The 14407-nt window shown below is 55.0% G+C and overlaps 1 protein-coding gene and 1 long non-coding RNA gene across 8 annotated transcripts in view; one reads left to right on the top strand and one right to left on the bottom strand.

The window, feature by feature from the left end:
* Positions 1-11281, top strand: part of ATP2B4 (ATPase plasma membrane Ca2+ transporting 4) — a 45093-nt gene extending 33812 nt beyond the window's left edge. For 4 of the 7 annotated variants that reach the window (XM_083812634.1, XM_083812631.1, XM_083812633.1 and 1 more), the window contains exons 20-22: positions 183-365; positions 2580-2669; positions 7715-11281. In XM_083812634.1, the coding sequence (XP_083668760.1) occupies positions 183-365; positions 2580-2669; positions 7715-8020 (579 nt within the window). In that variant the 3' untranslated portion in view covers positions 8021-11281. Of the gene's footprint in view, positions 1-182; positions 366-2579; positions 2773-7714 lie in introns of all 7 variants that reach the window. The other 3 variants (XM_083812636.1, XM_083812637.1, XM_083812635.1) reach the window with 2 other exon arrangements.
* LOC310887120 lies at positions 9015-14269 on the bottom strand. The gene is made up of 2 exons (XR_014575660.1): positions 13777-14269; positions 9015-13647 (listed from the first exon to the last, which is right to left on the bottom strand). It is a non-coding gene; the product is annotated as an uncharacterized lncRNA (long non-coding RNA).
* Positions 14270-14407: the final 138 nt, after the last annotated feature.

Genomic DNA, 14407 nt, shown 5'->3' with positions numbered 1-14407 from the left:
GGAGGATGATAAGCCTCCTCGTTCCCACCCTGCTTGCCCTGGGGGTGCTTCCAGGGCTGGCATCTCTGGGCTGAGTCCTGGCAGCTCGCTGCAGGGCTGCTCCCCGGGGGAATGCTGCTGGCTGGGGGCTCCGTGCTGCCCCAGCCCGCGGGCTGAGCCCTGCTCTCCCTGCCTCCCCCCAGCTGATCTGCACCGTCCCGACCAGCCACCTGAAGTTCCTGAAGGAAGCCGGCCACGGCATCACCAAGGAGGAGATCCCAGAGGAGGAGCTGCCCGAGGACGTGGATGAGATCGACCACGCGGAGATGGAGCTGCGGCGGGGGCAGATCCTGTGGTTCAGGGGTCTCAACAGGATACAGACGCAGGTACTGTGGGGCGGGGGCTCCTGTGGGGCTTTCTTCTCTCTTTCTCTCTCTCTCTTTCTTTCTCTCCAGGGGCTCCCTCTGGAAAGAGGCGACGGCTGCTGCTCGGAGGATGCCGTAGCCTCCTGGGCTAGACTTCTCCCACCACCTGTGCCTTTCGGGGTCTGCCCTGGTTTTTGAGAAACCGGGACGGCCTGGCCTGCTGGGATGGCTTGGGGTAGGGGGAGGTACGGGGGGGCTGTTCTGACGCAGATGGGGGCGTCCTGCAGCCCACTGCCTGCCGGCGCCTCGCTCAGCAGTGGTTCAGCGCTGGAGCCTGCTGGGGGTCAGCCCCGTGGGGCTGCATCGTGGCGCACCCAGTTCCTGCCTGCCCCGCTCCGGGGGCTTGCGGCGGGGCTGGCTCTTGCTCTGGGGTCGATGCAAGCTCTCATCGGGCTCGGGCAGAGCCCGAGCTGCCTGGAGAAGGCTTGCACCCCGTGCCGGGAGGCTGCTGGTGCTCTCGAGAGCCAGCTGCGGTCTCTGTGCTTTCCCAAGCCTTGGGGCTCAGCGAGCAGCCACCAAACCTGGCACCCTCGGTTCTGCCGGCCGCGCTGGGTGCTGCCGTGCTGCCCGGCAGATCCCCCTGCTGTGAGCAAGCATAGCCTCCCTCTGCCCGCGGGGGCTCTTGCCATCCCTCCCTGCCAGCTCTCCTGGCTCCTTGCCTGGTGCTCTCAGCCCTGCAGCAGAGGAAGGGAGGAAGATTGGTTAAGATGGCTTTTACACCACTTGCTTTTTTTCCCCAAGGGGTGTTTTTTTTTTTTGTTGTTTTTTTTTTCCACCCGGATGGTTGGCTGCTCGGGGCAGGGAGAGCTCCCTTTTTCCCTCGAGGCCTGGGGCAGAGCTGCCCCATGGCACGAAGCTGTAGGTCCCATCTCTGCGGGCACGCAGAGCTGCATCACCCTTCGTTCCCTTTTCTCCGGCCCTAAAACAACTCGGGCCAGCCAAAATGCCCCAGGCACAGGGACCGGAGCTAGCTTTCTTGTGCCGTGTTGGCTTCTCCTCTGGGAGATGTCACCTTGAGGATCTCGAGGTGAGGGGCAGCGCTGGCGGGGGCTGAGCTGCCTGCTCCCCCCGGCTGGTTCCCCTGGGAGCAGCGGGCTTTGGGAGGCAATCCAGGTGTCCGGGTAGGTACGAACGCGGACCCGCAGGCTCTGGGGTCTCCCTCCTGTAGCCGTGGCAGACCTGAGCTCCAACGAGCTTTTGCTATTAGAATATGGACAAAAAAATGCTCCTGGACGTTGCAGCTGTTGGCAAGTCCTGGTGCTGCTTTAGCATCTCTCTTGTGGCCGCGGTGCCCTGCACGCTGAGCAGAGCAGCAGCAGGTCAAACCCGAGCATCTCACGGGCTTCTGCCCCCGGTCAGCGAGCCTGAAGGAGAAGCGCGGGGCTGTTCCTCGCGGCCGGCCGGGTGTGCCGGGGCCAAGCATCCTGCCGGGGATGGAGGTCGGGCTGGGCAAGGAGCGAAGCAGGATGCGAAGCATCTCCGGGGTGAATTAGAGCCGCACGCGGGTCTGGCCCTTCCCCAGGGGAGCAGCGAGGAGCTGCGGGGCTGGGGACAGCCTGGGGGGAAGAGTTTGGGATGGCACCGACCCAGCTCGGTCCCTGCTGCCCTGGAGGGTGCCCGCATCCCCCCCGGGGGTGCTGCCTCGCTGCTTCCCTACCAGCTGCTCCCCCGAGTCCTCCGCAGCCCTGGCTGGGAGGCCGCGATGCCTTCTGGCATGGCCCCAGCACTGGGTGCCCACCGTGGCCCCGTGGGGCTGAGGGACCCCAAATGTTCTCCCAGTGCAGTTTCCAGCCCACTGGCTGCCAGCTCCCACTTCTGCCTGCCCTCTGCCTCTCTGTGCTCCTCCTGCAGACTGTCGGGGTAACCCGGGGTGCTCCCCCCACACCGCACCTCTCTCGGTGGTGGGACAAACCCCGCATTTCTTGGGATCAACCCCGCACCTCTCGCACCTGCCGGGGCTGGAGCCCGCCTCCCCTCTGCTCCCAGCCACCCACCGAACCCCTGCGGGTTTGCGGGAGCGTGGGCGGGGGGCTCTCCTCCTTCCTTCCCCCCTCTCCATCCCTCCTTCTTCCTTCCTGTCCCTGTGTGCCTGCCCGAACCCCGCTCCCTCTGTCCCCGACCCCTCTCCCTGTCTCTGCCCGGGGCGACGCTATCTCACTCTCTGATTCTTTGCAGATGGACGTAGTTTACACATTCCAGACCGGCGCCTCCTCTTTGCAGGGAGCCCTCAGGAGACAGCCTTCCATCGTGAGCCAGCACCACGATGTAAAAAATGTTTCTAGCCCAACCCATGTAGCTCTTTCCTCCGTCAATTCCACTCCCACCACTTCTGCTGTTGCTGCTGCTGCTGCATCTCCTCCTGCGGGCAGTGAGTGATAGTCTATTACAATGCATGACTTCTAATAACCACAGCGAGCACCTGCACAGCCTCCCCCAGCCTGTTCTCTCTCCCTCTGGCCCTTGACTGACGCACTGATCTCTAAAGTGAAGGATGGGGCGGGAGATCGTTTTAAAAACAAATTAATTTTTTACGCCGTTGCACCTCGAACGAGCCGATGGTACTTTCAGGTCCGTCCCCACCCCATTCCTCGTTGCTTCCTTCTCTTTCACCTCTTCTCCTCCTTTGCAGGATTGACCTATGAGTCCGCCCTCCCGAGGGGTGCAAAATTTGGGGGTTCTTGTTGAAAGAACCGTGCCTTTCTCAGCAGCTCAGAGCCTTGCTGTGAGAAGGGAGCGCTGTGGCCCCAGGAGGCTGGCGGAGAAGTTGCTTTACCAAAACCCTAAATCCACTTGAGAGCAAAGCAACCTCTCAGACCCTTCCCACAGCAGTCAGCACGCTACTGAGGGCCGGCTGGGCTGCGGCCAGGAGCCGCCTGCATGCTCTCTGCCTTTTTGCACGAGTGCCAGGAGAGGTTTGATGGCTCCTGCCGCGATCGGGGGGCTCGGCGGTGCGCGAGCGGCCGGTCACCGTGGCTCAGCCGCGGCCGAGCCCCCTGGATCGGAGCTGGCTTGGAAGCAAGTAGCCCCCGCGTGCCGTGGGTTAACCTGCATGCCGTTTGGGCCCAGGGCTGAGGTCCCCGTGCCGAGGCCGGGGTCCTGCTGTGCACCCTGGGGGACCCCCAGAGCCCTGCCTCGAGGCCGGAGCAAGCCCCGGGCAGGACGGCGCTGGAGCGCACGTGCCGCAGCTCAGCACAAATGCCAGTGCTGCCGTGGCAAGGAGCACACCGAAAGCGTGTCACAGCTCTGCGGGGACACCGCGGGGGGCTCCGTTTGTCCCCCGGTGTCCCCAGAGCACCGCTGCCCCGTGCAGCAGCTCAGCGGGGCCCGGCTGGCCGCTCCGTTCTGCGCCCGTGACTTTCTGCATGCGAACGGAGACAGAAAACGTGGCTGGGCCCAGCGGGATCCCGCGTCCGGCCGTGGGTTCCCAGCCCCAAGCCCAGCCCCGCCATGCGGTGCCCTCTCCCTGTTCGATGTGAGCAGAGGAGGCCCACGAGCACGGGAGCCGGGTTCTCTCCGCAGGGCTGTGCCAGGCTGTGAGTAGGTAGCGTGTCTTTCCCAGATAATTGGCTTTTTTTTTTTTATTGCACAGTCATTTTCCTCGTTCTCTTATTAAAGCAATACCCTCGGCGACTTTTTGAATAGCTCTCAGTCCCCGCTGTTTACACAATGTGGGAGAGAAGAGAGAATTTTTGGTAATTTTGTTTTCTCTCTGTTTAGCCACCACCGATGCCTGAGTTTTATTTTGTTTAAACCCCGTGTTCCTGCAGCAGTGCAGCTGCCTTCTGTTCCTGACTGCATCTCTGCACCACCGGGACTTTGATCGGCAGAAAACCCGTTAGAGGGGTCTCAGGGTAGGGGGTTTGGGTGGAGAAAATCCAAATGCAGATTTCTTTGCAGTCTGCGGATTGATGTTCTCCCCGTTCTGCAGCAGGGGGATAGATAACTCGGACGGCACCTGGTGTCCTTCCAGGCAACAACCGACCTTACCAAAGGCTAACCCAGGCTGCTAAGCCTTCCCTCTGTTCTCTGTCTGGACTTTCCTCTATGCCCTCTGCTGCTTTCCTTCCCTCCCTCTGCGCTCCTCTTCCCTCCATACAGATTGACAGCGTCCCGCTGCCTCCCACCTCGTTTCCGAGATGAGCTCCCCGGGGCTGGACCTTGGCGGCCCCGTGTGCGGAGCTGGGGGGCGTCGGAGGAGAGGGAAATCTCAGGAGTGTGACTCCAGGAGGTGGTCAGCGGAGCTAACCCCGTGCCTCTTTGGGACTTTTGGACCTGGTTTGAGGCAGTTGGGCCCGGCAAGCCCTGGGTTGGTGGCGGAGCTGATGCTGGCATCGTGCAGGAGGTGTAATTTCCACCTCCGTGTGGGCAGTGGCTTTTGCCCAGCAATTTGCAGCGCTGGTGTAAAACGAGGATTTATTCCAAGCTCAGAGGTTACGCCAAGCTCCTTTGACAAGGGAACGGCTGAATTGATTTTGCATCAGTTTGAGGGAGCTGCTTAAATCAAAATATCTGGGGAAAGCTGCAGCAGAAGCCGTTGTGGAGCAGAAGGCAGTGATGTGGTAGGCAGGGTCTGGACTCACCAGTGCTTGAAGTGGTGTCGGAGGGCTTCTGTGAGGCTGCTCCTTGCTCTCCTGGAGCCAGTACTGGGCTCACCACCTGGTTCTGGGGCACCCGGGCTCTCCCTAGCTTGTTCAGGCTGGCTGCGTGTGGTTTAGGTGGTTTTGCACGCTGCCTCTGAGCAGTCGGTGCGTTTGGCAGTCGGTGCAGTTGCTGCTCTTGGGATGCCGACAAAGTTGACAGGTCATTGCCATCAGCACGAGGCGGTCTGTTCAGCGGTCTGTCTTGTCCTGTGCATTCACCCTAAATCCTGAATTTATCCAGGATCTTGCTGTGGCCGCGAGTGCATCAAGCAGCTCCGAATTCCCGTTCCCAGCCACGCAAACCTTCCGTTCCCGCAGCCAGCTGGTGCTCCAGCAGCACGGGGGTACCTGGCCCACGCTCATCTCCTCGGGGGTGTCTCACCCAGCTCGTGTGCGTGCTGGAGCTGGCTGGTTTGTTTCCAGAAGGTGTGCTGCGCCCCTGGGGACGCCGTGCTGCTGCCCAGCCTGGGGTGGCACCGCTGTTCTGACCCAGAGCAGGCTCGGAAGGGCACCCCCATGGGAGGGGAGCCCCAGTAAAACCCCCCAGGGTTTCAGGCAAGGTAAACCCCCAGGGTTTCAGGCACGGGAGTCGTCTCGGAGTAACTTCTCTGGTCTGCTTCTGTGGGTGCTGTTTGTGCTGAGACCAAAGACCCCCCCGGGAGGCTCTCGGTGGCTGTGCTGCGTGGCGATTTCCCTCCTAGCATCGGACCAAGGCGGACCGCTTAACCTGGCTCATCTCCCCGCGGCAAGGGGTGTGTCTGTTCACCAGATCTGCAGCCTGTTCCCGAAGAAGTGGCAGCACGCACGAGTATTTTCAGCCTCCTCAGCTTGCAAGGGGATACTTGAATCATTCTCCTTCTAGCAGCCCTGCGCTCTCTGCTCCCTCGGCTGCCGGCTGAGTGATGGGGAGGCTGCAGAGGTGCAGCGTGGGGATGCTGCGGAGAGCATCCCATCTGTGCAATCTGTGGCTCTCCTGTTTGTGCCCGAGCTTCAGCCAACAGTGCCACCGTGAGAGCAGGCAGGGGACATGGATGGGGAGCAGGCGGAGGTGGCCTGTGACTGCCAGGGCTCCTTCCGTGGGGCAGAGACGGATGGAGCAGGGCTGCTGCTGCTACGGGGAGGTGTTGCCGACTTCAAGGCAGTTCCCTGGTGGCTGGGAGGGTGCCACGAGCCAGGAGGGTGCTGGTGTGAGCTGCTGCGGCAGGATGGGGACCTCTGGGGAGAGGCAGCAGGGAGGATCAGTGGAAGATGCAGAGGAGTGACCCAAGAGATGCTTTGGGGAGCACTCTGTGCTGGGCAGCTCCCGGCTTTGCAGTAAAAGGCAAAGCTGCGCGATTTCACCAGGTCCTTCTAGGCTTGGAAGCCTTCAGCTCGGTTTGTCAGCTCCGCTTGGACAGGCCACAGATTGCAACGCTCTCGTTCGGTGATGCCTTTTGACATCTTCGAGTGACCGCAGCCCCGAGTCACCCACGGGGGCTGGAGCACTTTTGTGCCCCGAGGCGCCCGCGTTGGTCGCCCCACGCATGCCAGCGCCTGCACGCCGCTGCCCGGGGGCGCTGGGGCGCCCGCATCAGCCCCGAGCATCGCTGCCTCGTGCCCCCTCGCCACCGATCCGACCCAACGGCTGCGACCCAGCTGCAGAGGGAGGGCTGGAAGAGGTTTTTTTTTCCAAGGCTGGGTTTCTGGAGGAGCAGCGGATCCAGCGGTGGCCTCCGTCCTGGCTGGTTTCCAGACCTCTCCCTCCCGGTGCTACGCAGGCAGCACGGCCGTAGGCTGGCTGCCCGACCTGGGCTCTGGATCTCCCGCTTGCCGTGCCTGGAGCCTGGCTTTTGGCAGTGCTGACAGCCCCCCTTGGCTGTTCACGGGAGCAGCGAGCGGTCCTAGCAAGGTTTGGGGTTGTTGTTCGTGCAGAGCATCCACAAGAATAGCTGCCTTTGGGAACCACCGGGTCCTCTCGGGCGCGTTGCTGTAGGGCAGGGCGCAGAGCTCCAGCCCAGGATCCGGGTGGCAGCAGTGCGGGGAAGCTCGCGGGCGTCTGGCTTCCTTCCTGCATGCTTGGCTGGGGCCCGTTTTGCTGCTCGTGGCACCCACTTGGACCTACTGCTGCACGTGGGCTTGAAAAGCCAGTGACGCCTTTTTTAAAGCCCGTTCCTTTCTGTAGGACTAAAAAGCGAAGCAAACAAACACGTTGCTCCCACGGTAGAGTTTTTGCCTTGAAGCGAACCCACTCTTTGTCTAACCCACCTCTTTTTTGAGTCGTAGTTCCACTTTTTTTTGTCCTCGTTGATACACACAGATACGCGTGCGCGCACACAATGACAACTAATGCATTTTGGCTTCCATTCATTCGAAGTGATCTGTTTTTTTTTTTTTTGATTTTTTTTTTTTATGTCTTTTCTTGCAGCTTCTGAAGTCGCCCCATAGTCGGTTGATTCCCCATCACACACCTAGTGCCTGAGTCTGATCCATGTTGGCCCTCCTAGTTCACCATAGATCTCTCATTTTGACTTAGCTGTGTGTTCAGTGGTGGTGATGTTGTTGTTGTTGTTGTCGTCCTTTTTGTTTCATTGTCTTTATTTTTAGTTTCTCCTGGGAGCTCGGGCCTCTCGTAGCCGCTACTAACCTCTCTTTTGTTTGCCCCCCATGCTCCGCGCCCTCGCCTCCCGGCAGATCAAAGTGGTGAATGCGTTCCGTAGCTCCTTGTACGAAGGCCTCGAGAAACCCGAGTCCAGAAGCTCCATCCATAACTTCATGACTCACCCAGAGTTCATCCTGGAGGAAGACGAGCCTCGAACACCATTCCTTGACAGCGCTGAAGACGACCCCGAGACCGATGGACTCAAAAAGCGAGGTGGGGATAGCCTGGGTGGATCGACATCCCTCAACAGAAATAACAATGCAGTGGACAGCGATCAAACCGAGGTCACCTTCCCGGAGCCCGAAAGCCCCTTACACAGCTTGGAGACATCGGTTTGACCTTAGAACTTCGACCCCCTCCTCCTCCTCCTCCACCACCTTCGCCCCGCGCCCTGTGTGATGTTGGCACCAGTAACTGATCACACACTGCGGTCACTTCGTGTCAAACTGCTCATACGTATATCATTTCGGGGATTTTTGTTGGTTTTTTTTTCTTATTTTTTTTTTAAACGATTATTTAGCTGTGGGAACCGGAGTACCACGATGCTGGGTGTCGGGAGAGGGGCTACGCCAAAATTTTGTGCATCTTCATCCCTGATTTTCAGTGGTACTCGCCCAAGTGAAACAGCCAGGTCATTTCCTCTCCAGGAGTTGGGCTCCATGCGTCCGTGGGGGGGGGTTCACTTTGAAAAAAATGCATGTTCAAAGAAAAGTTCAAATTGTTGTAGTCTTACATGCACGCTCCCTGCCCGAGGGCTGTGGGCTGCACTTCTGACTTTTATTTTTCCACTTGTGGTTTTTAAGGTTTTCTTCTAATGTTGGGGTTTGTTCTTTGCTTGTGGGATTTGCCCCCAGTAACTTCACAGTGGGAAGTGGGGGAGTCAGCACTGTAGTGCGACAAGTTGAAAAAAAAAAAAAAATAAAAAAGCAAACAAACAGCCAGGAGGAAGGTGTTTACTCGCAGGTTGATAGATACAGGGATGTACACCAGTCTTCCACCTTGAAAAAATGGTACCCAGCCTTTACAGCTCCTCCTCTGCGTGCGCACACGTTTCTCTCTGTTTCCAAAGCAGTGACTGGTAGACAAGGAATGAAAGTGACTCGGCTGTAGCCATGAAAGATCCTGTTGTGTTTTTTGTTTTTTTTTTTTTTACCAAGTTAAGTGCAGGTGAACTGGCAGTGTAAAGGGGGTGAGGAGGAACCGTGGTGGTGAGCAGCAGGGCTCTTTCCTGAGGAAATCCTAAGAAATGCATCTCTTCTGCTCGCGAACGGCTGTGAAACTTTTGGCAAGAGCCCTGTAAAGCTTTAACAGCCCCTGCTGTCAGGAGCAGGGTGTTTTTTTTTTGTTGTTTTTTTTCCTGTTCTGGCTTGTGTGTTCAGCTAGGCTAAATAATCCTCCAGCCTCGGAGCGCAAGCTGCAGCTAAGTGCCGAGGAGCCCCGGAGGATGCTCCAGCGGCGCCCACCAGCTCCGCGCATCCCTCCCCAAGCGGTAGGAGGATGAGCAGCGGGTTATTGGTGGTACGGCTGGGCCAACTTAGATGGTGGAAGGGACGAGTCAGGGCGTCTGCGTGGCCCCTGGAAGGGAAGGGGTCTCCGTGGCCAGTGGGATGAGCCGTGATCGCCAGGGAAGGGGCTCCCTTGCGGAGGTGGCAGGCTGGCTGGCTGGCCGCAGGGCTCCCAGGGGGTGCTGCATGCCTCACTTGCTGCTTTTTTTTTTATTTTTTTTTTTGAAGATCATCTCTTCACCCCGCATCCTGCCTCGCCTCGGTCTCCTGTAACTGTTTCTCCCCAGGGTGAGAGCCTCGGGGTGTGGAGCAGAGGTCCCGGGGTGCTGGGCAAGTCGGCTCTGCCCCGACCCTCTTGCAAAGCCAAGAAGGGGGCAGAGCAGGAGGCAGGGGTTTGCTTTGCTCAGGCTTTAGTTTTTTTTTTCCCCATGGGTGCACCCCTGGTTAGTGGCTTTGGGTGGTTAGGGCTGGAAACAGCCTGCAGCCTTCTGTCCCTTGTCCCGTTTGGTTTGGTTTGGTTGGAAGCAGAGAGAACCTGGTCATAACTTGGCTGTACCATGTCGTCGTCTTTGCCCAGCCTCTGTCCCTGTAAGCAGAGGTGCCCACGAGATGGGGGGGCTGGCTGGTTTCTTCTTTTTTCCTTTTCTTTAAGAACGCACAGCAGAATCTCCCGTGCCTTCTCCGAGCACTGCCTGCAGCACCGCCTGCCACGCGAGGGCCCAGTACTTTGCCAAGAAATAAGTGTTCCTTAAACGACAACAGCAAAAACCAAGTGTCTTTGTTTCGTTGCCCAGCCCAGCACCGACCCACCCGTCCCTCCCCGGTGCTGGCAAGGGTGGGGGGGTGAAGGCTGGGCTCCGTACACTGCCAACAGCAAGGAGAAATTGCCACCACTGCCCCTCTCAATTGCAAATTCAGTGTCGAGACACCAGCCCCTGCCCCCGCAGACAAAAACCCATCGCTGTCCTCCCCTTCCTCCTGCACGCGAGCCGAAAAAATGCCTTGGGCAGGACACGGGGGTGCTGCTTGCCTGGGTGTGCAGCAGTGGTGTAAGAGAGGGGTGGCCGTGGGGTTTGGGGACATAGCTCAAAAGATCACTTTTTTTTTTCTATTTTAAATACTTGCAAAAAAAAAAAAGGAAAAAAAAGATTAAAACATGATGTTCTTACAAGCTTACATAAATATTTATTAAATACTTGGGGGGCACTGGTTTTTTTTCCTTTTGATATTTTTTTTATTACCTCAGACCTGCTTTAAAAAAAAAAAAAAAACAACCTTAAACCAATGAAAAACAACAAAAAGCCAACTTTAGAGGCTCTTAAAGTCGCTCCCAGAAATCTGTGACTGGTGGGTTGCCGCAAGGGTCTGGTTGTTCATTACCTGATCTGTTTTTGTTGTTCTAGTTTCCATGTTAGGAGGGGGAAAATAATTATATATAAATATTATGCAAAAAAAAAAATATATAGTTTTCTTTAGATCAAAACTGATATTTTTACGTCAGCCATATGTATTTTGTTTAAAGAAAAAAAATAAAAAAATAAAATCTCGAGTCCCGCGTCCGCGACGACGCGTGACGGCAGTTCAGTGACAGGTAATAAATTCAGTGTATCAGCGACCGGATGCCAGTCAGCTTCCTTTTCTCTGAGCAGCCATCTTTCTACTAGACGTTAGTTGGACGAGACAAATGTTTTTTTATATAAATTATGTTGGTATGGCTGGTTGCTTAAAGTATAAACGTTTATTGTGCATACATCTTTTATGTAAAGTATTTTTTTTTTTCTATTTAGTTTCAGTGATATACTGGCAGCAGATGACTATTGGGTTAAGTTATTGAGGACATTATAAAAACAGTTTGGGGGAGATCGGTGCTCTACGTGGAGAGGCATGGTCGGCAGCATGAACTTCTGGGGACTCTCTGCAACATGCCTTGAAAGAGGGGGAGATTTTTTTTTTTATTTTTATTTTTTGCTTTGTTTGAACTGCCACGAGTGTGCACGGGGGAGAGTGCCATGCCAGACAGGAACCGAAGTCATACCCTGTGATATGTGTTAACTTGCCTTGGAATGCTTTGTTATTAAAACACTCTGAACATAATTTTGCATCCAGTTCTTAATAACAGTAGGGTCTCTGGTGGTGGTGGTTTTCTGTGAAATAAATTGGCAGGTTGGTACCAAAGACATTACATCACGTCCTGTGTGCATTGCTGAACAGGCATTTTTAGGCATTTGCATTCTGTGATTAGGTTTTCTTTGATTTGCACAGGGATTATACTTAATTTTCAAAGGTTTTGTGCAATAAGCTTAAAATAAAAAAATAAAACAATCTCAAGAAGGAAAAAAACTAAACCACATTTTAGCATGGGCAGCCTTTGGCTTTCCCCAGCCAAGGAGTTAGACGTCCTGTAGTGCTGAGCCCCTGTAGAAATGCTTCTTGCGGTGACAAGGTGTTGGGGTTAACGGGAAATCCCCATCCCAAATCCAAGAAGCACACCTCCACAATGCTTTTGCCTGCTCCTGTTGCCCTCCATAGCCCTTGCATAACTGCAGGGACCTCAAAGAATAATCCCTGCAGGCTTCTGTACCTCTTGGGGGGAAGGATGCTTGTACCCACCACTAGTTGTTCCCCACCCCTGTGTCCAGCTCCTACAAGTTCATCAGCCCCCGGAGCATGCAACCTGTAAACTGCACTCCTGCAGCCCCAAATCTCCCAAGCAGCGGTGCACGGTGATGAGGGGGGATGCTCCTCTGTTCCTGCCCCAGCCAGGGAGGTTGGGGGGCAGTGCCAGCAGGGTTCTTGGCACATAGCTATTCCTCTCCAGCATCTCTTTGCCAAGGCTGTCCCCTGCTGAGGCTGGCTGGTCTCTCTGGCCTGTCTCTGATATCCTCCTGCTCAACAGAAAAAAATAAATAAATCAATTTTCCTTCAAAGAAGCCCATGGCTAAAACTGCCTTTAGTTTATTTCCTCCCCTTAAAATAAATATATATATATATATATACAGTATTAAACCAACATTTGTGTGTGTATATATATTTATCCAGTGCTCTCACAAAAAAAATTTTGATTTGAAGAGGGCACGCAGATCTGATTCTTTTTTTTTTTTCTTTTCCAGTAACTAGTATAATAATCACTGGTATTTTTGTATAAAAACAGAAAAATACAAAACAAAAGGCTGAATATTATGTGGTATGCATGACATTAAAAAAACGGTGGTTTCAAAGCAATATGTACCCTGGTGTGTTTGCCATATCCTAGAGTCCAGCTTAAAGTGCACCTGATCTGTATTGCATTTTGATATTAATCTCTATGTACAATGTTTTGCATGTAATTTATATGGTTCTTGGGAGAAAAAAACAAATTTGAATGAATTATCAGTTAGCTTCTGAGAAAACAGACTCCAAGCAGAGATAATACTCAAATCAGAAGTGGAGGAGCAGTTGAGGGGTGGGAAAGGGGGTACATATACAAAAATTAAAAAAAAAATAAAAAATAAAACATGCTGGGGGTGGGGGAGAAGGGAAATGGTTTTGAATCAATAAAGCTTTGGCTGTTGAGCAGAAACAATGCGCAAGTGCATCCAGAGAATAAAATGTGCCCACATATAACTGTGACGTCCTCAGTGTGTCTACCAGCTTGTGAAATCAATCCCGCATCTCCTGGTTCTGGATGAATGGCTGAGCTTCTCATCTGAGCAAGGCAGAGCGTGCAAGTAGGGCCTGCAGGGTGGAAAGAGGGATGGGGATCAAGAAGCAACCCCACTGCTGTGAGTGTCCCTATAGTTAGCATGGGTTTCTTCTCTATGCAAGCCTCAGTATTCAGAGGCAGAGAATGGCTTCTTCCATCTCCAAGCAAGGTCCAGAATCAGTTGTCAAATGTGAGCCAAAGCCAGTGGCTCCTGGGCTATGTGACAAACTAACCCTAGAGCAAAAATCCTCCTTGTCCTCTTACCTGGTGCCCTTTCTGTGATGCCTTTAGGGTGAGTCAAGGCTATGATCTCCACCTTCTGGGGATGGTGTTTGAGCTATGTCCTGCCTGTGCTGAGACTCTCTTGCCTCCATAGAGGCCCTTTGCCAAGACAAGAGTGACAATGAGAAATAAAAGCAACTAGCCTCCGAAATATTCTTGTTCCCAAGCACAGTTTTTTCACTGGATTGCTTTAACTCCTAGTTTTTGGTTGAGAAGCTGTTGCTTCTCTATGCCTTTAATACGAGGCTTTCTCTGGAGCCAAGTCAGGATGACAAGATTGAGCTGGGCAAGGCTATCAACGAGGAAATTCAATCTACAGCTTCCCAGCTGGGTGTCCGACCCTTGGAGCCCAGGCCAACTGATATGAAGAGGCTGTAAAAGCTTTATTTCGCAGCATCGCTGTCTTCCCTGCTCACATTCCAGGCACGGTGTTTCTGCTGACAGCATCTTCCACCTCCTCAACAGAAGCTTTTTTTTTCTTTAAAGTTAGTACAGGCTAGATGCAAAGAAGTAAACTGTTAGCGGTGCTTTTAGCTTTTTAAATGGGAAAAAAACAGCCAATGTTTATTTCTTTGTCCAGGGCAGACGTGAATACTTGTGTGCCGTGGGCTCCTCTCCCACGTACTTAATTGCCAAGCCGATAGCAGCTCTGGTGACGTGTCCTGTGGGTGTTTGTGCAGTGACGGGGCTGCCTCACCCATCTGTACCCCAGGACAGACACTTTGGAGGCTCTTTCCTCTTACCACAGGGCCCAACCTGTGGGTCCTAGGGCAGGCAGGATGGGCGCTGCTGGGCCCAGAGGGTAGGCCTGGCCTGAGAGGAGACAAGTAAAGGAGGCAGGTTTGGGGCTTAAAGCAGACTTGTCCTGCCTCAGCATTATCCAGAACCTGTGTGCCTGCCCCCTGGAAAGCCGCGACAAGAACACAAAACAACTCGCAGCTCGCAAGGAGCGCTGCAGTGGTGGTGGAATGGCCGCCTCAGGGGGCTGGGGCCTGGCACCATCGTGGGCAGGACGCTCCTCCTGGCAAGAGGCGAGGCACGACCTTGGCACAGGCAGGGAAGGGAAGGGGAAGCACTGCTCTGCCGGCCCTGCTGTGAGCGGCTTTGTCTGGGGCAGGCGGTGCAGCCCCAGCAGGAAGAAAACAAAAAACCAAAAACAAAATAAAAAAAAACCGCCGCCCGCCCGCCCGCCGATTTATTTGCAGGGCCCACCCGCGCCGCTTTTCTCCCCGCTGGGGGCGGTGCTACCCGCTCGC

Source organism: Anser anser, assembly GCF_964211835.1.
Source record: "Anser anser genome assembly, chromosome: 27".
NCBI classification, from domain to species: domain Eukaryota; kingdom Metazoa; phylum Chordata; class Aves; order Anseriformes; family Anatidae; genus Anser; species Anser anser.
This window is presented reverse-complemented; position numbering and strand designations above follow the sequence as displayed.